Source organism: Physeter macrocephalus, chromosome 1 (genome assembly GCF_002837175.3).
Source record: "Physeter macrocephalus isolate SW-GA chromosome 1, ASM283717v5, whole genome shotgun sequence".
Lineage (NCBI taxonomy): Eukaryota > Metazoa > Chordata > Mammalia > Artiodactyla > Physeteridae > Physeter > Physeter macrocephalus.
Window position 1 is genome coordinate 25556373 of NC_041214.2, and position 26120 is coordinate 25582492.

The following is a 26120-nucleotide window of genomic DNA, read 5'->3' on the forward strand; positions in this document are numbered from 1 at the left end:
AGTAAATTTTTAAAATCACGTGGTAACATCAGTGTCTTTCTACATGTCTCAACAACAACAGAACTATCAGTGTTGGAACCCTAACTTTTTAGTGAGGATATAAACGCAGTCATCAGTCTGTAAATTAAGAAAAGAGTTGTTGCATATTTATGTTCAGAGAGTTTTCTATCCATTTAGTCATATTTCACACTTTGTTTTTTAATTTTAAATTTTGAAAACTTAGTTTTGAAGAATGAAGTATTTGCTGGCTATGATCACTTCAAATCATCACCAGAAAGTGAATTAAGCAATATTTTCACTTCGTAATTTAAAACTATGACTTTTTAATAAAATATCATCTAAAATACGTATGCTGTTGGACAGCATGTTCTTGAAATGTGTGCAAAATAAACAATCATTTATTTTATTTGCTCTTTTAAAACAATTTTATTGGGTTGAGGGTGTAGGTTTCAGTATGTAATGTAGTTTGCCAAATTCTGTAGTCCTTTTTTTTTTTAAGTCATAAAGGGTGTGGTGCCTTCAGAAAATTTTTAACAAGTTGTAATTCTTGGTGTTTTTTTCCTTCGCATTTTCAAAAATAGTAAGAAAATCTAAACCCCACAGGGAAATTCTGGTTCCTACTATTGACTCCTGGATTCCCCTCCTCTAAAAAGTGAGATTATTCTCTGCCGCCAGTTGTTGCTTATTTCCTTGCCTGGAGTATTTATGTTCTTAACACTGTAAGCTCATTATTAGAAATGAAGTCTTGGGACTTCTCTGGTGGCACAGCGGTTAAGAATCTGCCTGCCAATGCAGGGAACACGGGTTCGAGCTCTGGCCCAGGAAAACACCACATGCCGTGGAGCAACTAAGTCTGTGTGCCACAACTACTGAAGCCCACGTGCCTAGAGCCCATGCTCCGCAACAAGAGAAGGCACCGCAATGAGAAGCCCGCGCAACCCAACCAAGAGTAGGCCTCGCTGGCCGCAACTAGAGAAAGTCTGCATGCGCCCAGCAATGAAGACCCAATGCAGCCAAAAATAAAGGAATAAATAAATTAATTTTAAAAAAGAAAGAAATGAAGTCTTGATAAGTTTTTTTTTTTTTTTTTTTTTTTTTTGTGGTATGCGGGTCTCCCTCTGCTGTGGCCTCTCCCGCTGCGGAGCACAGGCTCCGGACGCGCAGGCTCAGCGGCCGTGGCTCACGGGCCCAGCCGCTCCGCGGCACGTGGGATCCTCCCAGACCGGGGCGCGAACCCGGCTCCGCTGCATCGGCAGGCGGACGCGCAACCACTGCGCCACCAGGGAAGCCCTGATAAGTATTATTTTAAGGCTTAAATTTTTTTGCTTAGAATGGTGAAAATACTTTAGGAGGAACAACACCAATGAGGCGTCTGAATTCAGCTATATCCCCTTGTGGTGACGTGGTCAGTGAAAAACCCAGTGACTCCATTCCATTCTTGTTTTTCTTTTATTAATCCCTGGTTATTGGGAAGCACTTAGCAAAATAAATATTTAAAATTATTTTTAATTAAAATTAATTAAAAGTAATAAAGGAAAGCCTTGATTCCATAAGACTGCAATTGTTCTTAGAAAAACAAATTCTCTGTACATCTCAACTAATCAATACTACAGAAAAAGGCATCGTTGGAAAAGATCTTTGAGGAAGAGAGAGGCGCCAGCCAGCAAAGAAGCGCTATTCTCAGGACGTAACATGGGGTGGTGAGAGCTGACGATCCGGAGTTTGTCTCCGTTATTTGTCACGGTAATGACAAGTCACTCACTAATCACACGGCTGAAAACTCACTTCTAAACCGCCCCCCGCCTCCCGTACAGACCCTATCTCCCTATTCTCACGCACCAGTAAAAGCAAAAAGAAGAATCCACTGAGATTCTGTGTGTGTAAAGTAAGAGAATTAGAGTAGGAGTTAAAATATAGTAGAATCTCTCTTCTATTTTCTCTTTTCTTTCTTTGGATCTAGATGTCGGAAGGAGGAACCCTCTTTTCCAGCAATCAGCAAGCACGAATACTTTTTATTTGAAAGCAACTAGAGAAAAACACTCCCCAAAGCAAACCAAACCAAGGCTACCCCCCTCCAACCTCCCTCCCACCCCATCATCTGTGGATCAAGGCGCCAGGTCCCATTTGGGTACCACGTGGCAGGGGATTCCCTTTCATCCTTCTCTCCACAGACCCTGCCCGAGGGATGTGAGCGGGGTGCGGGTCCCGGGGTGCCAGCGAGGAGCCGCCCCCTCGCCCGCCCGCCCGCCCCGAGAGAGGAGGCGGCTCCGGCCTGGGAGCCGCCCCCTCTCGCCGCGGGAGAACAAACGGGATATTCAGCAGTGGCCTGTGGCTGCCAGAGCAACTCCTCAGGGGAAATTAAGCGGCGAGGCCGACTGCGCCGTAATCGCCTCTAGCAAAGCGCCCCGGCCCCGCCTGCCGCGCACGCCCGGCTACCTGGGCTGCCCCGCGGCGGCGCGTGTGCGGGAGAGCGGGAGAGGAGAGGGCTCGCCGGGGTGCGGGGCGCGCCGGGGCGGGAGTCCGGGCCGGTGCGGAGCGCGCGGTGCTCCGGGGTGCGCGCCGGGGTGGGGCGAGCCCCGAGCGTCTCCACCGGCCATGAGGGGCGCGGGCGCCTGGGCCCCGCTCTGCCTGCTGCTGGCCGCCGCCGCCCAGCCCTCGCGGCCGCAGCCCCCGGAGAGGTAACGCGACCCCCGCTCGCGCTCCCTCCCTTCCTCCCTCTCTTTCCCTGGCCCACGGCTTGGCTTTACCCACTCCGCCTCGGGGCGCCGGGGGACCCATGCGCCACCAGGACCCCGGATGGCGCCCGTCCTCGGGGCTCCTTCCGGCGACCCCCAGCTCCGCCCGCCCCACGGCCCCGCAGCTGGCCGGCCACCACCCCCCCTCTCCCCGAAGGTTCAGGAGGGCGCTGGGAAGCACTGGGACCCAAATGTGTGGACTTTGCTTTACTCCTGTTTTCTTCCCCGGAGAGGCTTCGCCCAGAGACAGAAGCCTAGGGAAAAACGCGAGTTGCCCGGCGCCCGGGGAGCGGCTCTTGGCAAGTTTAACTCTTCAACCTCTGAGCTGCCAGATGGCTCCGGGACCTGGGCCGGGAGACCCGCCCTATGGCCAACTTTGCCATCTCCTTTTCAATGGGAGGCTCTGCCAATGGCCAACGATTTTCAAACAAAGAGAGAATTAGGCATCTCTCCAAATCCAGGAAATTAAAACTTTTTCATATTAACCAATTACTTGTCTAGCTTTAAAACCATGCACTTCACGGAGCCTAGCTCTCACCCTCTCTCTCTCTCTCTCTCTCTCTCTCTCCCTTTCTCTCTCTCTCTCTCTCTCTCTCTCTCACTCCCCACAGTTAAATTTTACATTTGCCATTTTCCTGTAAGATCTTACCACTTATGTGCAGGACTTGATTGCATATGGATGGATGGATGGATAGATTGATCTTGTTATTATGGTGGAGACAGATGGCAGCTGGACTGAATGTTTTAGCAGGATAGAATTTATTCTAAGAGCTAACAAGTATTTCAAATCCCGTATATGATGCAGGCAGTTAATTGTCAGTATTCACTTTATCCATATTAATAGACTGCATCTTTCTGAAATTGACATTAAATTGTTGGACAGTGTTTCAAATTTCTTTTCCTCTTTTATTTTCCCAGACCTGTTTTCACATGTGGTGGCATTCTTACTGGAGAATCTGGCTTTATTGGCAGCGAAGGTTTTCCTGGAGTGTACCCTCCAAATAGCAAATGTACCTGGAAAATCACAGTAAGCATTTTTTAAAAGGGTATTCTCCAGAAGTGAATATTGGAAACAGTGGAAGAGCTGCTTTTTTCCTCTGCTGTCAGAATTTGGGTTGGGGGCAAATGTCTGTAATAGTGAAATGTTGGATTTATCTCTACTATTTGGGAGATTTTTAATAGAACTAGTGGTGCCCTGCATTAACAGTTAGAAAGGGCTCGAGATAATGCTTGGAGGGATAAATTCTTAAAGCAGATGTGTGTCTGAAAACCCAGTCTGACTCAGCTGAGTTTCATGGATTCAAAATTAAGGCTATCTTCAGGCAAAGGCCCATCATAAAGACTTCTAGAAGCTATTTGTTGCCTGTGCCTTTCATAAATGTCTCCCAGTGGCGGATGGAAGATCAAAGGTAGTACTCACCTCTGACCAGTTTATAACCATTAGGGGGGAAAAAAAGGGGAAAGAAAAAGAAAAAAACAATCCCACTTCATGTCTCTGACTTAAAACCACCACCAAAGGCAGTCTAAGAATAGAGAATAACAATAACTTAGGGGAGAAAATGCCTAAGTATCAAACAAAAACTAACAAAATTCCCAGGTTGGTTAGTAATGGCATAGATTATGCTGAGTCAAGATAAGAAATCAGATTTAGAGACAGCCAGCCTTAAAAAAGTAAGTCTGGATTTAGTCAGCTAGAGTGAGTCATCTTTCCAAGTGAGCATAGTAGCGACCATTATCTTCTTCATTTTTTTCAATTTTGGGAAGTTGTTTGGTAAATTGAACACATTAGTGCACTGAAAGCTTCATTCAGACAGATTGTACCAGCCATGAATTAATGATTTTTAAAAGTAGGTACCTCTTATTGAGCACTTGCTGGGTGCCAGGCACTGTGCCAAGTAGGTAACAAGCATAATCTCACTGAATCTTTGAAATCACTGTGAGGAAGTATTATTATCCCCATTTTATAGATGAGGAAGCTGAGGTCTAGAACAATGATATAAACTGACTTGATCAAGCATTGGGTAAGTCCAACTTTCTATGAAGTGAAGCCTATTTTGCAGTGAGGCCTTCCCGCCAAGAAGGTCATTGGACGGGCAGATGTGAGGGGGTCTCCTTCCTTAAATAAAAGTCAGCTCCTATATGCATTGATGCTCTCCTGTAAAATATCGGCTATCTGATGAATTGGTAAGATTTCATTATGTTATTGCAACACATGGGGCCAGGAGAGGATGGTCATGAAAAATAGCTCTGCAATATTGATATTAGCATAAATGTGAAATAAGGCTCCGAAACAAACATGTAACTTGGTTTTTATGTTATAGTTGTGTTTCAGTTATGATTAAATGGCTGTAAGTTAAAAATGACCCAAGGACATTAGTGACTGAGAGGCACCATGTGCCTAGCAAGTAGACTCCATGGTTAGCCCAGTGTTTTGGGTCTTCGGGGCATTGTTAGTGTTGGAGGTGGGGAAGGGTGTCCAGTGAAAGTTGACCTTGGTAAAGGAGGGGTGTGCCCTCGCAGAGACCTGACTACCTTATTTTTATGTGTGGGAAAGAGGAAGTATAATGGATGCTCCTTATGGATACAATGTAAAGGTGAGGCATTCCATCACTCATAAGCCATGTGTTGGATTTATCTTTAAACTTCAGGACTGTTGTGAAGATAACATGAGATGGTATGTATAAAGCTCTTTGGCAGAGTGTCTGCGATATAAGAAGTGCTCACTAAACGTTAGCTACCACCGTTACCGTTGTTGCTGGTATTGACTCATCCTTTCTTCTGACTGGTAGGCAATATGGCAGATCACTGCCACCCCCTTAGTATATTGGCTAAGCTGGGCTTGGCATCAGCTTTAAAGCAGCTCAGACTTTGATGGAACAATAGACTTTGTTATGTGTATCTAGGAAGCACTTATTTCTGTGCTTGGGTTCTCCTGTAATCTTACTGGAGAGATTCCGTGTGCGTTAGGACTAGGTTGGCTCCTAGTAACAGAGATCCAAAGTAACAATCGCTCAAGCAGAAGCTTGGTTCTCTCCCATGTAAAGGAATCTGGAGGTAGGCAATCCAAGATTGGTGTGGCAGCCTCAAATCATTAGGCACTCAGTATCCACTTAGATGTGTGCTCAAGTTCCAGCCAGCAGGTTCATGGTTTAGCCAACAAAAAGGAAGAGAGGAAAGGGCACAGATCCTCCCTTTAAGGACATTGTGCAGAATTACCTGCACCTTGCTGTTTACATTGCACTGGCTAGTTATTAGTTACATGGCCACTTCTAGCTGCAGGGAAGCCCTGAAATGAAGTCTTCATGTCAGGAATCCATGTGCTCCGCTAAAATTCAAGAGTCTTCTTTTGAATAAAAGTCTTCTATCAACTGTGGAAAGAAGGGAAAACAAGCAAACAACAAGCAGTCTCTGTGACCTATTTCTTTGTGGTTTGCCCAGGCTGCCTGAACTCATGCTCAAAAGTTGAGTAGCAAATGCCAGCCTTTTTTGAAAAATATATATTTTTAGAAAGCATAGGTAATGCACAAGAAAGGACAGCACAATTTGCTTTTCTAGTGAAAAACTTTATAGTTTTCACTCTTAGCCATCTGATTCCATTTCAAGGGACTGCCTCTTTTATGTTTGCATATGAGTAGCACCAAGAACTTCCAGAGGAGCCCAGCACATCCTCCTGGTTATAATTACAGCCTCAGCAGAATGTTCCCAAAGGCCTTGGATGCTCTCAAGATCTCAGTTTCAAAATATCTTCATTTCTTTGTATTTCACAAGGAAAAGCACTGAATCGTTGGGGAAAATATTCCCAGTTCTTCTTCATGGTCTTCTGGTGTGTCAGAGTAGAGGAAGGGAGCTCCCTAGCTTCTGTATATCTTTGGGTTGATAAAAGAAGAAGGACTGTGGTAGCACTAAAGGTTGTAGAAACTGGTAGCCCTAAGGTCTGTCATTCATTCAGCAAATGTGTGTTGGGTCTTGGGCACTACTGGAGTTTTGGTGAACAAGGCAGCCAAGCTCCTTGCCCTCATGCAGCTAGCATCCTAGTTTGGAGAGACAGGCAGTTAATGTTTAAACAAACAAGTAAACAATAAAATATTACATAGTGATAACTGAATTATAAAAATAAAATAGATACTACTTCATATCCATCAGGATGGCTATTATTAAAAAAACAGAAAATAATAAGTGTTGACAAAGATGTGAAGACACTGGAATCCTTGTGCATTGCTGGTAGGAATGCAAAATGGTGCAGCTGCTGTGGAAAACAATAGGATACTTTCTCAAGGAATTAAACTTAGAATTACCATATTACCCAGAAATTCCACTTCGGGGTATATACCCCCAAAGAACTTAAAGCTGGGATTTGAACAGATATTTATACGTCCATATTCATGGCAGCGTTATTCACAATAGCCGAAAGGTGGAAGCAACCCAAGTTATCTATCCATAGATGAATGGACAAACACAATATGGTATACAAAGGAACATTACTCAGCTTTAAAAAGTAAGGAAATTCTGATACATGCCACAACATGGGTGGACCTTGAAGACATTATGCTAAGTGAAATAAGCCAGTCACAAAAGAACAAATATTGTGTGATTCTGCTTACATGAGGTACCTACAGTAATCAAAATCATAGAGACAGGAAGTAGAATGGTAGTTTCCACAGGCTGCGGTGGGGGTAGAGGAATGAGAGTTAGTATTTAATGGATTCAGAGTTTCAGCTGGGAAAGATGAGAAAGTTCTGGAGATGGATGATGGTGATTGTTGCACAACTTAATGCCACTGACCCATACACTTCAAAATGGCGAAAATGGTACATTTTATGTTACGTATATTTTACCATGATAAAAAATTTTTTTAAATAAAATAAAACAGAGCAGTGGAATATTAGATAATAACTGTATAATTCCAAAAGGGCAAATCTGTAGAGACAGAGAGTAGATTAGTGGTTGCCTGGGGCAGGGGATAGGTATGGAGATTAACAGCTAATGGTCATGAGCGATCTCAAAGGTGGAAATGACCTATGGTGCTGGTTGTACAAGTTGGTATAGTTACTAAAAATTATTTAATTGTGCTGTTAAAATGGGTGAGTTTTATAATATGTTAAATATACCTCAAGAAATATGTAGGAAAAAACCAACAACCATAACATAGTGGTGGGATAGAAGTAGCTATGGATGAGGTGGTTGGGAATGGCCACTCTGAGGAGGTAACATTTGAGCTGAGGCCTGAGTGATAAGGATCCAACCATGTGAAAGTCCGGGGAAGAGCATTTTAGGCAGCAAGACCGGCAGGTGCAAAGGCCCTGAGGTACAGACAAGCTTGATTTGTCTGAAGAACAGCCAGGAGGTCACTGTGGCTGGAACAGAATGAGTAAGGGGGACGATGGGAGAGGTAAAAAAGGTGAGCAGGACCCAGTAGGCCATGGTGAAGAGTTTGAATTTTATTTTGAGTAGGAAGCCACTGGAGACTCTTAAGCAAAGGAGTGAGATGTTCTGATTTTAAAAGATCATTCTGGCTGCTGTGTGGAAGATGAATTGTAGGGCGTTAAGAGTGGAAACAGGGAGACCAATTAGGAAGCTGTGTGGTCTCCAGGAGAGAGAAGATGGTAGAATGGACAAGAGGGATAACCAAGGAGATGAAGAAACGTGGACTCTTCTGCCTAAAGCAGTTGTCTTAGCAGTTCTGAATGCAGCTAGGGTGCAGCGGCACCAGCCAAGAGGCCCAACGCACCAGGCTCTGGACCCTTGCTTGACATCTGCTCCAGGCAGGGCTGTGCTCTGGTGTGGCCTCATCCAAGGCAGTCCATTAAAGGCTTTCTGGAAACCAGTGGATCCAGTCCGTTTTCCAGCTCCTGCAGTCAGTAAACCAAGAATAGAATTCCCACTGGCTATTCAACATCATAGAGACCCCTCAAGACGGAAGAGTCTCAGAGTAGCCCCCAAACTCAAGTTCCCGTAGCTAATAAGGTCCTGCTTGTCACCACTCATCTGCTTCGCTGTCCATTCTTCCAGACTGGAGATGTGTCCCGGCAAGGTGGCTTTCACCACCAAATACTCTTCATCAAACTCTATCTTATCAGTGGGAGTGTGGAGGTGGGAAAAGCCTAATGTTAACGTCTGTATACTTTGAGAAAGGTGAAGGCTAGTGGTCACAAGCATACTTTCTAGCCATTTGTATTGGACTTTCTGAGATGGAAGTACAGCTTGCAGGATGGAAATTTAGATTTGCCCTTAAATGATAGGACTTTAAAATTTTCCTTGCTATTTCTTGGACAGCTGCACTGTCTAAATACACTATCAACATTGGCTATTTAAATTTAAACTAATTAAAATTAAGTTAAAAATTAAAAATCCAGTTCCTCAGTCACCCTGGCCATATTTCAGATGCTCAATGGCCACATGTAGATGGCAGCCACCATACTGGACAGTATATAATATGAATATTTCCATCATCGCAAAAAGTTCGTTTGGACAGTGCTGTTCTGGAAAAATTTCGAGGTTAATTTTACTCACGTGAAGATATGTTGAGGACGCACGTGCTCCGTGCTGCTTAGTTGTACTTCTGCTTTGCAAACGAGGAAGCTGACGCTTGTTCTGTGTAGTGCTGAAGCTGTGACTGGAACTCAAGCCTCTTGACTCAACTATATCTTTCTGGCCACCAACTCTTGGTGACCTCAACTAGTCTTAGGTTTTACTAATTAATTTTGCTGAGTGTGTTCTAAAAAACGTATGGCTAGAGTTCAAATCAGAGAATTTGAGGGTTAAGAAATTGTTAAATATTTTGTTACTCATGATGGAGTTGAGGGTTTCTTAGTTTCTCATAAGAGTTGAGGTTCAGGACTGTAACCTAAGGGGCATCTGCATAAAATACCCAGTCTGCATGCATGGGAGGGTGGGTAGGACTTAAGCATGATTTGACAGCTAAGGGAAGTATAATTTTTGGAAAATGGTGGCTGGTCTTCTAAGCAGGCTTGGAAGGACAACATGACTGGGTTGAGGCAAAAGTCACCCAAAGTGATCGAAGGATGAGAGCTAGTAACTGTGCCTGTACCAAGCCCGCCAACAAGAAATGAAACTTCAAGTATTGACATACCACCACCTGGACCGCTCTGTCACAGTGGTCCCCCTGCTGGGTGCACGTGTCCAAAGGGGCAAGACTGTGCAGGAGACAGTAAGAGACCTCTGAGATCCCTAAAACAAGTCAGGGCGAGTGGACCAGTGTCAAAAAGAGCACAGCCGGTGGGGTGTGGCTCCCTGCTACACTGGCAAGGCACGTTTACCAAGAGCCCACCAAACACGGCTGTAGGTGCTGGAGACACACAGATGAATACCTGGGAGATGTGAGCATGGGAGGCTGCCTGGGATGACACATTCCCCAGGCTCTGGGTGGGAAGGGAAATAAAACCCAACAGGCACCTTGCCTTCTTGGGTCCACCGGCACAAAGATCACCATTCTATTGACGGTTTCCTTATAAATTCATTGCATACTTGGCAAGTCACCCAATCCTTCGGTTCCTTGATCTTTTCATCGATAACTTGTTCATTTTATAATCCCAGTAGAATTAGAGATTCATATTGATAATTTGACACAATTTTTTAAAAAAAAGGAAAGAGGCTTTAGTAGCAAAATAATACCTTGTGAAAGCAACTCTATTCAGAGTTTGACTTGGGCTGCATATGGTATGGCCAGCTAAGTGGAACCAGCTGAAACTTGGTTTATAGCAACCATGCAAATTAGAGGAAACTTGAAGCCTAGAACATTCTGGGAACTCTCCTCGAATAGGTATGTAGGAATTGTTTTTTAAATTGGTTCCCGAAGTTAAAACTAAATATTGCGTCTGAATTGCTGTTGTTATCTAACAGAAACAGCAGTTGGTATGCAGATGTCAGTGAAAATGATTTTGTTCTTAGATTTAAAGGTGGGCATAGTTTACAAAGCAGTTTTTAAAAATGAGATTATTCATGTATGTGGTCTTATTGTTATAAAACATTATCGAAATTACAAGGTATTTGTTTGATTTATATCTCTTTTTTATTTCCAAAAAAAGTTTGAAGGTACTGAAATTAGAGAGCAGATTATTGAAGGTTTCAGTTATTATTTTGAGCAGAAATCTGGCTTGGGAAAAAACCAGCAAACATTTGAGCAGTTTAAAATTTGCTGGTTCCTTTAACTCTGAAGTAAATAATGTGGGCCAATCAGAAAGTCACAGACTTATGCCAGAAATGGAAGGAGAATTATAGCAATGAATAGAGTCAGTCCTATTTAAGCCGACAGTATGTGGCAAATTTTTCCTTATTTAGCTAATTCATGCAGAGGAAAAAGGCATAAATTGTCATATGTAGAAGATCTTCAGATTCCCCAGGTAATACACGTACTGTCATTTTGATAACTACCTTTTTTTTTCTATGCAACTGGAATCAAATATACTGGTTATTATATAGGTCGCAGATCTAAAATAACAACATATGGTTACTTCATCTGCATCCAATTCCGTGATGTCAGTGGATACATGTTAGTATGTCCATTTCACAAATGGCAAAAGTGAGGTCTAAAGAACTTGCATCTTGCCTCATATCCCTGCAAATGGTTTGAAAAGACTAGCACATTTTCTGACTCGGTGACACAAATGCACTATTATGCACTTATTTAACGAAGAAACATTCTCTCAATGCTTATTGAGAATCCACTATGTACTGAGCATTGGGCTGGGCCCCAGGGGTAAAAAGTCAAGGCATAGTTTTATGCTTACGGAGTTTATAATCTGGTAGGGAGTAGTTAGATAAGAAAATCAGTAGCAATTATATTGTGTAAATAATTATGCTACTCACTGTACGTAGTTTTAAGTATTGATAATGTGGAATAAGGCTTATTGACATTTTAAAAATTATTGAAGTTCTTAGATTATTTAAATGAAAACAATTATTACCTCATGCAAAGGGTAAAAGATGTTATGACCCACTTTACATCTGTGCTGCTCTGAGACTTGAGAAATTGTTATATGTCCTTTGTTTGACAGCACAGGGCTGTTTTACAACACATGCCTTGATATTTCCAAATACACCTAATAAACAATTGTGTAAAGGCATTCCTTACCATGGGGTGATTTTGTTACTTATGTGTGTTAAAGTCATCATACTGAATCCATCCTCCAAAAGCCTGATTAAGTTTAAATGGCATTCACATTTACTTTAGAGAAATGATAGATTGAAAATGTGATTGGGATTTATATCCTCCCACTAACCTTCATATGGCTTCATGAAAAGCAAGTCAGCAGTGGTGGGGCATGGAATTGCATGAAAATTGAAACATATAGTGATGTTCTATTCAGATTGGTGCTAGGTATATAATTTGAGAAAACAAATAGTGAATTTAGACAGGAACTCAACATTTAAGTCGCTTAATTATACCTAAGGGTATGGCAAGGGGTTCTAAAATTACTGTAACAGTTATTTGCCTGGCATAACCACAGCAGGACAGATAGCGGAATGGAATTTTGGCCTTAAACACATATTTCCTGGCTTTAAAATACATGTAGGATTTAGAATTATATAGAGATTTAAATTCCAGTCAACTATGGGGTTTGTTTTAATGCACCTATACATTTGTTGGACTAGGCTTCGTTACTTCAGCTGCCTGAATAGTAATTTAACCCAATGCTTGACTTAATATTATTCATATCTAATTCCTTAGTAAAGATGAGTGCAATTAACAGAGAATGTCTGCATACCCAAACTTGAGCACTGTATGAATGGGAAAAGAGCAGTATAGTTACATGTTGTCTGTCTTTTAGTTAGGAGAGAATAATTCAGAATCTTTGTGATTCTTATGACACTTAAACTGTCCCAGTTAGGTTTCAATTGATAAAATACTGGAAGCATTAAAACATTTTCCATGCTGCCTTCAGTCCTTCTGAGAAGCAGGGGGGATATAAACCCTAAATAAATAAGCAAGTAGGTGATGTTTTCCCACTGGGGCCTCAGCCCAATTTTTCTAAATTTGTTGAGTTTCCTGCTTGCTTTTAAGGGCTTCTGTTGCTTGTTTTGTTTTGTTTTTCTTTGCTGTCTCACATGAAAATCAAATATGTTTTTATTGATTGAAAACATGATGTTTTATTAATGTGCTTATTTGTACCGCTTGTATTTTTAGGGCTGGTCGAAGGCAGATGCCTTAGAAAGGGCTTAATGAGTAGAGAAGAAAATGAGAGACCATGAAAATGAAGTCCCTTTGGGTATTTCTTTTTTCTGAAAGAGATTCTCTTTAATAATATATTAATGACAAAAAGTCATTTTTCCTGAAACATCACTATAGTGATAGAGCACAAAGATAACACATTTAAAACCCCTCTATTAAAGAGCTGTATAATGAGAAAGCATTCAACAGAGGTAAAACACCCAGAAATGGTTTTAAAGATTGTATTATTAAAAAGACTGATGGAATTAGTTTCATACTCCTATCCCAGAGTTCAGTTTATGGTATGAAATTATAGGCAAATTTGAATTGTTCCATAAATTTGCAGATTCCTTGCAATCTATCAGGTATTGACAGAAAAAAAAAGAAAAAGAGAGTGGTTTCATTGCTTGGTTGCTCTATGCTGGAGACCAGAGAAGCATTTACAGGGCTCCTAATTCTAAGGCTTTCTCTTTTTTTTTTTTTTTTTTTCCCACATTGTCCTGGTTTTAGAGTTTGGAAAGTGTTCCCATGGATAGCTGCTGCACAGTCAAGTTTTATCTGTATGGATCATTATTCCTTGATCCTATGAAAAATGTAATCACTAAAACACCCCTGCACATTACAATTTAGCAGCTTTATTGACGGTGGCAATGGCGCTTTGGGGGTACTCTTGAATTTCTTACTCTAGGGACTTGGGAGAATAGAAGTGTTTTCTTCAGATATATTATTTGTTAGATCATAAGAGTCAAGGTGGCAAGTCTCTCTAAAACCAGTATAAATATCTAAAAATAAATGGAACAACCACAGAGACGTGGGGAGTTTCAATTAAAGCTGCACAAGCCCTGCCACTAAATATCACCTCTCTTTCACCACCTCAGCCCCAAGACACTCCTGGACATGACATATAATAAAATAGTGTTTCCCAAAGTGCAGAGGGAGGGAGAGACCTATTAGTCACAGATGGGCAGTTCTGGGACCAAGCTGGTAAGAAGCACAGGGAAGCCAGTGGAGATCTGATTGCTGCTTACCGCTCCTAGAAGCGAATTGATAGTGTTACGGACTAGGGTTCTTGACCTTCCTTAATAGATAGAAATTGATAAGAGGCCAGACAAGAAATTCAGGCCATGCTTTATTGGGGCCCCTGCTGCAGCAGGGGGGGAGCGAAAACAAGTAACAGGTTCCCTTGCTCATTTCTGGGGAAGGGCAGCGAGCTGGTTCCTTATATGGGGTGAGGGTGGGGGTGTGTCCAGGGGTCGGGCTGGAGGTGTGGCTTAGGTGGCTTGCCCACACTTTTGGTGGAGTTGAGTGCAGGTGACGTGCACATTACCCCTGTTTTTGCTCCGGGCTCTTCAGAAGTGGCAGTTGGGTTTTTGATCTCTTTGTATCTTGCTGTCCATAATTTGCCCCAGCTACGCATGCACAGTTATTTTTAGTCCCTTATAGTTTCTTTATATTTTGTTGCTTGAGGAGACATTTTTCCAGGTGCAAGCACTGCAGCAGAGGGTCCCTGGTCCCAGCCTGTCTCAGTAAGGGTCTGATAGAGGTCTGATATAGACTTTCTAAAAGCCCTGGGCTATGATTGACCTTCTGGGAAGAAATCATAATTCATTACAGCTATTTTTAAAGTAACTTCCAGAGATCAGATGCTGGGTTGGTCAGGGAGACTGTAATGTTTGGAAAACCATGTCCCAGAACAGGGCTTGGGGTGGCAAGGAGGCTTTCACTAGTCTGGGAGATGTCCCGGAAATGAATCACAGTACCGCAGGGTAACAAGTTTCACGGTGGAGGGTTGTAAGTATGGCATCACTCAGTGACTAGTAGAAAGGGCATTGGTGAGTCATACTGAAATATTTTTCAGCTATTTACTAGGAATGTGATGCAGTTTCCAGAACTTTCCAAAGTTGGTTATCATGGCCAGACCTGCGTCGTAAAGGTAGCGTGAGGATTGAGGGAGGTGGTAGATGAGAGGCCCTTGGCACGGCGCTTGATGCAAGAAAGTAGTCAATAAATGTTTTTTTTTTTCAACCTCTCTTCCAGGACTGTAATAAGCCATAAAAGGGTGGTGTTTGTGTAGAACTTGTCTGCAGGCCACCGCATTTCAAGGTGGATGGTAGTCCCTTTGGGGCATGGCTAGCTCCCATGGGTATTGCAAATACCCATTCCTACTCACTATGTCCCTTCTTCACTTAATGGTCTTTCATAAGACTTTGTCCACAGAAGTGCTTCCAGACCTTCCCTGATTCTCCTCAAGCTAACCACCTCCCACCCAGCACCAACTGAGAATGCCCCTTAACTTTTAAAACTAGGGTGTTTAGAGGCAGAGAAAGGATTGTCAGTTAAGAATTTTTGCAAATGATTTTCTGTCTTTAGAGATGGGGATTTTAATTTGCTTTTGGAGGCGCAAATCATCAGAATAGTCCCCACTAGTTATACAAATTAAGTAATGAATTTATTCATTTATTCCTAATAGAGATACCCCATGATATATTATTGATAGCTAAGAGTGCAGTGTCTGGAGCCAGACTGCCTGGGTTCAAATACCAGCTCTCCTATTATGGTGGTGAATCCCCAAAGATGACCCCTAAATAACCTCACCTCCTGGTATTCACGCCTTTTTCTAGTACCCCCAAACATTGAATCTTGGCTGGCCCTATGAAAAAATAGAATGAGACAGAAGTGATACTACATGACTTCTGGGATTGGGGCATAAGAAATCTTAAAGCTTTTGCCTTAGTCTCTTAAAACATGAACTCTGGGGGAATCTAGCTGCCATAAAAGGAGTGCCATGCTATGAGGAAGCCCAAGCTAGCCTTGTAGTGAGGCTTCATGGAGAGAGAGAGAAAGATGCTCAGACAGCCCCCAGCTGTTCCATTATTCCCAGCTGGGGTGCCAGACATATGAGTGAGAAAGTCATCTTGGAGGACCAGCCCCAGTTAAGCCTTCAGACAACTTAAGCCCTAGCTGAGAACTGATAGTAATTGCATGAGATAATTCAAGCAAGAATCACCCAGCTGAGACCAGTGAAGTCACAAAACCATAAGAAATAAGAGTACATTGTTGTTTTAAGCCACCAAATTTTGGGGTTGTTTGTTATGCAGCAGTAGATTACCAAAACAGTTACTTACTAGCTGTATGACCTTGACCTTGAGTTACATACTAGCTGTATGACCTTGAGATGAGTTTCCTTATCTATAAAATATGGCTAATGAAACCATGCTTAGCACATGGTAAGTACTTGAAAAAAAAGTATTATTCATCCATGAAATATTTATTGAATGCTTAATATGTGTCAGGCCTTGTTTGATATTCTGGAGATATAATAGTGAAGGTTCTTGTACTGATGGTGTTTACTCTCTAGGGGGGAAGAGAGACAATAAATTAGATCACAAATAGTAGGGTGGGAATAAGTACCATGAAGACAATAAAACAAGGTGATGTAATAGAGACTGAGGCTGACGATGTGACATTTGAACTGAAACCTGGATGATGCAAAGCATCTCCCCACTGATGGTTCCTGAAGAAATTATGAGGTCATCACTGCTCTGAATGCAGATGACTAGGTATGTGGCATTAAGCAACTTCTGACGTTTCTTGTCCGTTATGAGTACAAAATGTCTTCTGGATGATTACGAGTGGAAAGGCCTTGCTCATGAATTAAGGTTAACTCCTGTGGAGAGGGTAGTGGATTTGGTTTGCTTCTTTGCTTCTTTATATTTGGTTTGTTTGGCTTTTACTTTTGAAAGGTGCTTTGGGATGTGGACAAGGGAGGAGCTGAAGGGTCAGTTTTTGTGCATAATGTAGGTCCTGGGTCCCAGGTGACACGGAGTGATGCAGAGTTGGGAGGAAGGTGTTGTCCTCATCCTGGCTCACAAGTCTCTGCAACTTGGGAGGGTGCAGAATCTTAGGAGCATCAGAAAATAACACCCTTGAAACAGATAGATGCTTCCTCTTCATCGGCCTGTTCAGGGGGCTTGGTGGCACATCCATCACCAGGAACATTCTATTTATCCGTTCATCTGTGAATGGACACTTGGGTTATTTCCACTTTTTGGCAATTTTGAATAATGCTGCTGTGAACACTGGTGTTCAAGTGTCTGTTTGAGTCCCTGCTTTCAATCCCTTTGGGCATACATCTAGGAGTGGAATTGCTGGATCATGTGGTAATTCTCTGCTTTATGAGGAGCCACCAAACTGCTTTCCAGCAGTAAGAGAGGAAAGACATGTGAATGCTATCACTGGGGAGCCAGACAGCTTTGTGGGCCTGTGTAGACATCCCTTGGAGATACTCCAAAACAACTGAGATTTTAGGGCACAGTCATCAAGCTAATAGGAACTTGCACCGTTGTTCTTTAGGGATTACAACTAGGCATTTATTGTGTGGGGGATACATATATGTGGTAGAAAAAAAATTTTTTTTAGTGCAAGGCAATTATCAGGAGCCATGCAGCTACCCTAGGAATTGCCGAATATACTTGTTTTAATTATTATATTATAATTGTGATTTATAATTTTAATGAACTTGCTTTATTATTCTCCATAAGTCTTATATATATTTATCCCTATTCAGAGCAATGTGTATATTGTTTTATTACTCTTTATAAATCTTAGCTATTTATATATCTGAAAATAATGAAACTATATTTCTTAGTAGAGAAATAAATCATAGAATTATTAAGTCAGAAAGGAATTACCAGAAAGCATTCCTGACTGTCTATCCCCCAGTGCAGACTGGAATCTACTTCCTCTGTGTTCCCATTGCATCCGGGGGAGTATCTTTATTGCAACACTGATCACTGATCATCTGTTTACTAATCTGTTTCCTCTACTAAACTGAAAAGCTCTTGAGGACAAGACCCTTATTTTAGTTTTCTGTTCTCCTAGTAGCTAACATAGTGCTTGACACAGGCAATAGTAGCTGATGAAAGAATGAATGTATAAATGAATGAATGTTCGAATGAATGAGTGAATGAACGAATAGATCAATGACTACACCTCCTTTTAGGCAGAACAGCACAGAAGCTGTAGATCTCTGCAGAAGAGTATCCATTTATTGCCAAAGATCTCTAGGGAAGGAGACATTCTGAAAATGACTTATTCTGAAAATGTTTGTAATTTGCAGAATGCTGCCGTTAAAAGAGATGTTCCCTTCCTGCATCCTCCTTGCTTCTAGTTGTGTGCTATATGTGTGCTGTTTGCACCTCCCCCTGCGTTTGTGCATTATCAGTCACCTTATGGTTGTACTGGGTGACCACCAGTCAGTCAGCATAACATCTGTGACGTGAACAGAACAACACACCCTGTGGATTTAATGTCGATTTCTGAATATTTACTTTCCAATATGGGTGAACATTCTTAGATGCATCATTGTGTGACGTTCTTCTTCTGTGCCTTCTCTTCCCCTGCACAGTGTCACTCTAAATATGCATTACACTTCTCATATATGCAAAAGTACAGTGCTGCAATATTAATGTTGACTTTGTAAGCTGTTAGTTTTATGTATAAAACCATTCGGGGTTGGAATTTGTAAATAGTTAAGTAGAGAAATAGATAAACAGTTAATATGAATTAAAAGTGTGTTCTTTTTTTTTGAATTTTATTTTATTAAAAAAAATTTTTTTATATACAGCAGGTCCTTATTAGTTATCCATTTTATACATATTAGTGTATATATGTCAATCCCAATCTCCCAGTTCATCCCACCACCACCACCAAGAGTGTGTTCTGTTAGCTACTTCACTTTGGAAAAAACATTATATTCTTTTAAAGCCAACACATCCTTATAAAAATGTAATTGATAGAAGGCTGAATGAAAGAGATTAGATTATAGCATAATTCTCACATTTGTAGAATTGCTTGGTTGAATGAGCATTTATAACATTGAATAATATCACCTTAAGTATTATATTTAAGTTTAGGTATTTCATTCCATTTAGCCAATAAATCTTTTGAAAAAAAAAAGTCATTTGGGGGGAATTCTTCACATCTTGTGAGGATGAATTAACAGTAAAATTGTCATCTGTTGATGATGATACTTGCCTCTGGCTGAGTAGTGATTTTCACACTTCCCCAAGATATGTATTCAGTGATCCTGGGGGCTTTTATGAGGGAAACAGACATGGTAGCTTCTGTTGCAAAGCCAGGCAACAAGAGGCAAGATTTTTCTTCCCACTTAGTGTATTTTGTGAGCTGTGACGAAGACACAAGATGGAGCACCTAAGAGGGATGCAGCAAGGAAGGATGCTGGTATGGGAAGCAATGAAATTATTTTATTTGATTTATGCAAAAAATATTTACTGAGCACCTAGCGTGTTCTAGGCAGTGTTTGGGCACCAGGGAGATGTCAGTGAACCGGGCAGACAGAGATTCTTGCCCTCAAGGAGCTTTGCATGCCTGGCATGAGCTGGGAGCAGCAAAGAAGCCTGTGGAGTGAACAAAGGGGAAGGGAGCAGACGCTGAGGTCAGACGGGGGAGAGTGGGGTAGATCCTATAAGGCCTGGAGACCAGTGTGCGTGAGAGAGGGAGCCTATCAGTCTGGGTCTCCGTGGAAAACAGCATGCTTGAAATAGCATGTTGGGGATGGGGTGTTGTTTACAGAGAAGCTGTTTAAAAAGGGTAGGGAAGCCTAGAGGAGAGAGATACTACTAGAACCCAGGAGTCAACCCAAGGGGACCTCACAGAGAAGGAGCCAGGGGAGTTAATATCCTGACCTAATTCTCTTCCGTGTTTTCCGTTTCCTGTTGGGGCTTCCCACGGCCACAGCACCCGAAGACAGTGGTTGATGTATTGATCCAGGTCAGCCACCCAGGAAGGGGAGTAGGATGGAGATGGAAGGAGAATGGATCCAGAGGGACAAGTGGAAGACTTTGGGCACAGGAAGCCTGTATCAGAAGTCTCCAGAGAAACAGGACCAGTAGAACATGGATATACATATACACACACGCATATATACATACAAACATACACACATGTGCATATAATGTACATATATGTATACATATAAACACACATACATATACATATGTATAAATATATAGACACATATACATACATACATATATAAAGAGATTTGTTTCAAGGAATTGGCTTATGCAATTATGGAGGCTGGCCAATCTGAAATTTGTAGGTCAGGTCAATTGGCTGGATTCTGTCAGTCGGGAGCTGAGATGCTGCAGTCTTGAGGCAGAATTCCTTCTTCCTCAGGGAAAGGTTTTGCTCTTAAGGCCATTCAGCTGATTTGATGAAGCCCACCAACATTATCAAGACAGCCTTCTTTACTTAGTGAGCTGACTGTAGATGTGAACACATCTATGAAGCACCTTCATGGCCACACCTAGGTTAGTGGTCGATTGAATCATTAGGTGCTACAGCCCAGCCAAGTTGACACGTGAAACTAACCATCCAGAGCCACATCAGGGTTCTGGGCCAGGAGTGACGTAATGTGACTTGTGCTTGTAAAGGATCACCTGGATGCTGTGTTGAGAATAGAGCATAGGCTGCTGGGGTGGAAGAGGGGAGCCTAGGTAGGAGGGTCTCTCTGTAATTTAGATGAGAGGAGATGATGGCTTGAACCAGCACGGAGGAGGTGAGGGCTGGTCAGTGTCTGGATATACTTTAAAGTAGAGCCAATAAGAATTGTCAATGGACAAAATGTGGGGTGGAAGAGAAACAGAGGAGCCAAGGATGGCTTCAGAATTCTTGGCCCGAGCAAACTGGAAGGAGGAGATCAAGGTGGCACAGAAGGTGGGGTGGAGTGGATTTGCCGGGGTGAGCAGGGGTTCCGTTTTGACATGTTAAGCTGGGGTGTACATCAGACCCCACAGCAAAGTGTCCTTCCAGATACCACTTAACCAGCAGAGAGAACAGGCGGCAGGTAACAGATTGCTTCCTCTTCTTGATCCAGTGCCTCAGAAAAAGTAATGAAAATGTTACAAACTTGATCAAATGGCAGCAGTGAGCCCCGTCTTTAAAGCGTGAGGTTCAAGGTACTGGCTGCAGTATAGGACTATGCTTAGGTGTGCCGGCGGCTGAAGATAAAGGTGCTCATGAAGCTTTTGAAATGAAGAAGGTATATAGTAAAAAACAAAAAAAATCACTTCACTTCACTGTTAATGTCTATAAAGACATTTCTTCTGCTTCAAATGACCTGCGCTGGTGTATTATAGCAATAAATCCTATTTCTTGCCTACCCTAAACCTATTATTCAGAGCCATAACGTCACTACTTTACATTAGAAATTAGGAATTGGAATCTTTTGAGTTTGAACTGGGGTACAGAGTGTTTGGTTGCTGAGACTTTGGCATATTCCCAACACCAGATGTTTTCCTTCACTTTTCAGAGAAATAAATCAATAACTTAACATTGGGCATATTTTCAAGCTACACCCAAATGCTGCAGCAGAAAGTGAAAAAATACTTTCTAGAGCTAAATATTATCAAGACAGAATCAGGAACCCATTCACTGCTCTTGCCCAAATTGAAACAGTCAGCTTTCTAGGCCTTGAGTGTGATAAATCCATCAGTCTAACATTTTACAGAATGCTGCCATGTGTAATGAGAAATCACTGTTATTCCGGGTCCTAATTTGATTTGACTCGCCAGAACTTTCTGACAAAGCCAGCAAACACTTGCTGCCATGCTTGACATCCTATGATGCTTAGGATTTTCTAACTTTTAGAGACAAGAATAAAAAATAAAACTGACTGCCTTTGGTACTATCACCAAATGTATTGGCACACTCTAGAATCATCCCTCTTGTTTATGTGAAAATACTATTAATTGTAAGATAGTAAATGAATTTAATTTTAGACTTTTTTTCACATCTTTATTGGAGTATAATTGCTTTACAATGGTGTGTTAGTTTCTGCTTTACAACAAAGTGAATCAGTTATACATATACATTTGTTCCCACATCTCTTCCCTCTTGTGGCTCCCTCCCTCCCACCCTCCCTATCCCACCCCTCTAGGTGGTCACAAACCACCTAGCTGATCTCCCTGTGCCGTGCGGCTGCAAAACAGGCCTAGAGTTGACAAACTGTGTACATTGCCTGTATCTGTTAAATGGTCCTTGGAGGCCAAAAGTTTGAGAAACACTGTTCAAGACAGTGCTCTCCTTAAGAGCAAAAGCCACAGTTATGTTTGTCCTTTCCTTAGAGTCCAGCAGGTGACCTGACACATAGTAGGTCCTTGATAAAATTTGATTAATTTATTGAAAAAAATTGGATAGCCTTCCTAGAAGAAACAAAAGAATTATCATTGTTCCCTTGTGTTTTTTGTCCTGCTTGCAAGGAACTTGCATTCGTTTGGGAAGAGTTTACAGCCATCGTATTCCTTTGTTTTACTGATGAGTTATCGTCAACACATTCTGCTGCACTTTCCTCACACGTTTCAGGTACTTTTCTGAGCAGAGACAAAGAACCACAAGTCACAACCCTCTACAACAATTCAACTTTAGCTCCCTTGGGAAACTGTCAAATTAACCACTAATATTTTCTGTTTTTACTCATTTATGAAATGGCTGTTACTTCAGATTAAGAATACAGTTGATATTAATGCTACTGAACTGAACTTGGGTCTGCTTGCCTGCCCACTGTGCAGCAAAGCCAATCTGCTGACACTGGTTTGTGGTGAAGGAAAGTACAGTGTTTATTTGCAGGGCACCAAGCAAGGAGAATGGGCAGCTCATGTTCAAAAGACCCAAACGCCCTGATGGCTTTCAGGGAAGGGTTTTTAAAGGCAACATTTGGGATGAGGGTTGCAGATCATGGACTTTCTTCTGATTGGTTGGTGGCATGGTAACAGGGTGATGTTTTTGGAATCTTAACCATCAACCTTCTGGTTCCAGCCATTCTGGGGTCTGCAAGCTTGTGGTCAGCATGTAGTCACTATTCTCCACTTTAGTCTGGGTCTTAGTTTCTGCAGAACAACTGGAAGATATGCATCACATTGTTATGTCTATCCCTTGAGGAGGAACTAGGACTCTGTTTTATCCCTGAACTATTGTTTAGGCTATCGCTACTTTTCTTGCTTAACTGCTTTTCCTTTGTCTCTGAATTCCACCACTTCTCTAATTAGTAACTGGTTGAGTCTGTGCTTTGGAACTAAAGGAAGGCCCAAGAGACTAAAGCCTTACTCTGCACACAACAAACAGGGGACACGGAGGCAGGTGGCTTTTGTACCTCTGTGGGCTCCACGGGGTCCTGCTCGGTTTCACTCCCCCCTTTTCTTTGATACTCTTCAGTCCTGAGGGGAACAGGGTTGGGACAAGAACGGAAGTAAAGTTTTGGATAGAGAGGTTAATCGTAAACTTGGCAGGGTAACTCAGTTTTAGGGAGACTGGGTTTCATTAACACTACAGCATAAATTAGATATGGCTTGTAGTAAGTTGTGAGATTTTCATACTGGATCACAGGGCGATGGACTATAACTAGACTTTATAGCAATTTGTTGTTCAGGTTCATATCAATTTCAAAATTTCTCAATAGCAGGTTTCAAGTTTGCACAGTGTTGTGGATGGCACTTAACTTGTGGCTGTGTTATGATACATAATACTTGTAATTTTAGCCAACATTTATTGAGCCTTAAGTAAGCAGCAAGCACTGTTCTAAACTCAGTAGACTGAAAGATATATGTTCATACCATCTGCATGACATTGTGTATTTCTGCTTATTTTAGTTTTGGAGGGGTTTTTTTAGGTATACTTTACATAGAGTGAAAGGCACAAATTTAATATTTATAATTCAATGTATTTGACAAATGCATCCACCTGTGTAACTGACACCTCCTCTATTTCCAGTACCCAGAACCTTCGCTCTCACTCCTTCCCAGACAATTCAACATCCCTCCATGGTACAAGCACCATAGATTAGTTTTTCTTGTCCTAGAACTTCATAAAAAGGGAATAATTTAGAAAGCACTCTTTTTTTCTTCTTCAGAGTTTACTCAGCATAATGTTTTTGGATTTATCAATACTGTTGTGTCAGTAGCTTGTTTCTTTTATTGCTAAATATTATTCCATTGTATGAATACACTGCAGTTTGTTTATCCATTCTCCTGTTGATGGACATTTGGGCTATTATGAATAGACCTGCTGTTAACTTTTTGTGTAGGGCATTTTAATGCATATGTGTTTTCTTTTCTCTGTGTAGCTACCTAGCAGTAGAATTCATGAGTCATGGGATAGGTACACATTTAACTTCATAGGAAACTGCCAGATCAGTTTCCAAAGTGGTGACCCTTTTACACTCCCACCAGCAATGGCAATGGGAGAAAGTTTTGTGTTCTCCACATTCTGGCATTTGATATCATCATCAATCTTTCTTTTTATTTATTTATTTATTATTTTTTTAAACATCTTTATTGGAGTATAATTGCTTTAAAATGGTGTGTTACTTTCTGCTGTATAACGAACTGAATCAGCTATACATAAACATATATCCCCATATCTCCATATCTCCTCCCTCTTGCATCTCCCTCCCACCCTCCCTATCCCACCCCTCTAGGTGGACACAAAGCCCTGAGCTGATCTCCCTGTGCTAGGTGGCTGCTTCCCACTAGCTATCTGTTTTACATTTGGTTGTGTATATATGACTTTTCTTGCTTAACTGCTTTTCCTTTGTCTCTGAATTCCACCACTTCTCTAATTAGTAACTGGTTGAGTCTGTGCTTTGGAACTAAAGGAAGGCCCAAGAGACTAAAGCCTTACTCTGCACACAACAAACAGGGGACACGGAGGCAGGTGGCTTTTGTACCTCTGTGGGCTCCACGGGGTCCTGCTCGGTTTCACTCCCCCCTTTTCTTTGATACTCTTCAGTCCTGAGGGGAACAGGGTTGGGACAAGAACGGAAGTAAAGTTTTGGATAGAGAGGTTAATCGTAAACTTGGCAGGGTAACTCAGTTTTAGGGAGACTGGGTTTCATTAACACTACAGCATAAATTAGATATGGCTTGTAGTAAGTTGTGAGATTTTCATACTGGATCACAGGGCGATGGACTATAACTAGACTTTATAGCAATTTGTTGTTCAGGTTCATATCAATTTCAAAATTTCTCAATAGCAGGTTTCAAGTTTGCACAGTGTTGTGGATGGCACTTAACTTGTGGCTGTGTTATGATACATACTACTTGTAATTTTAGCCAACAGTGATTGCGCCTTAAGTAAGCAGCAAGCACTGTTCTAAACTCAGTAGACTGAAAGATATATGTTCATACCATCTGCATGACATTGTGTATTTCTGCTTATTTTAGTTTTGGAGGGGTTTTTTTAGGTATACTTTACATAGAGTGAAAGGCACAAATTTAATATTTATAATTCAATGTATTTGACAAATGCATCCACCTGTGTAACTGACACCTCCTCTATTTCCAGTACCCAGAACCTTCGCTCTCACTCCTTCCCAGACAATTCAACATCCCTCCATGGTACAAGCACCATAGATTAGTTTTTCTTGTCCTAGAACTTCATAAAAAGGGAATAATTTAGAAAGCACTCTTTTTTTCTTCTTCAGAGTTTACTCAGCATAATGTTTTTGGATTTATCAATACTGTTGTGTCAGTAGCTTGTTTCTTTTATTGCTAAATATTATTCCATTGTATGAATACACTGCAGTTTGTTTATCCATTCTCCTGTTGATGGACATTTGGGCTATTATGAATAGACCTGCTGTTAACTTTTTGTGTAGGGCATTTTAATGCATATGTGTTTTCTTTTCTCTGTGTAGCTACCTAGCAGTAGAATTCATGAGTCATGGGATAGGTACACATTTAACTTCATAGGAAACTGCCAGATCAGTTTCCAAAGTGGTGACCCTTTTACACTCCCACCAGCAATGGCAATGGGAGAAAGTTTTGTGTTCTCCACATTCTGGCATTTGATATCATCATCAATCTTTCTTTTTATTTATTTATTTATTATTTTTTTAAACATCTTTATTGGAGTATAATTGCTTTAAAATGGTGTGTTACTTTCTGCTGTATAACGAACTGAATCAGCTATACATAAACATATATCCCCATATCTCCATATCTCCTCCCTCTTGCATCTCCCTCCCACCCTCCCTATCCCACCCCTCTAGGTGGACACAAAGCCCTGAGCTGATCTCCCTGTGCTAGGTGGCTGCTTCCCACTAGCTATCTGTTTTACATTTGGTTGTGTATATATGTCCATGCCACTCTGTCACTTCGTCCCAGCTTACCCTTCCCCCTCCCCGTGTCCTCAAGTCC

The 26120-nt window shown here is 41.7% G+C and overlaps 1 protein-coding gene across 1 annotated transcript in view; it reads left to right on the forward strand.

Annotated features, from left to right (window-relative positions):
• Nucleotides 1-2137: 2137 nt before the first annotated feature.
• Nucleotides 2138-26120, forward strand: part of PCOLCE2 (procollagen C-endopeptidase enhancer 2) — an 83814-nt gene continuing 59831 nt past the window's right edge. Inside the window, exons 1-2 of the mRNA XM_024131868.1 lie at nt 2138-2678; nt 3654-3762. Of these exons, the coding sequence (XP_023987636.1) occupies nt 2596-2678; nt 3654-3762 (192 nt within the window). The 5' untranslated portion in view covers nt 2138-2595. The remainder of the gene's footprint in view (nt 2679-3653; nt 3763-26120) is intronic.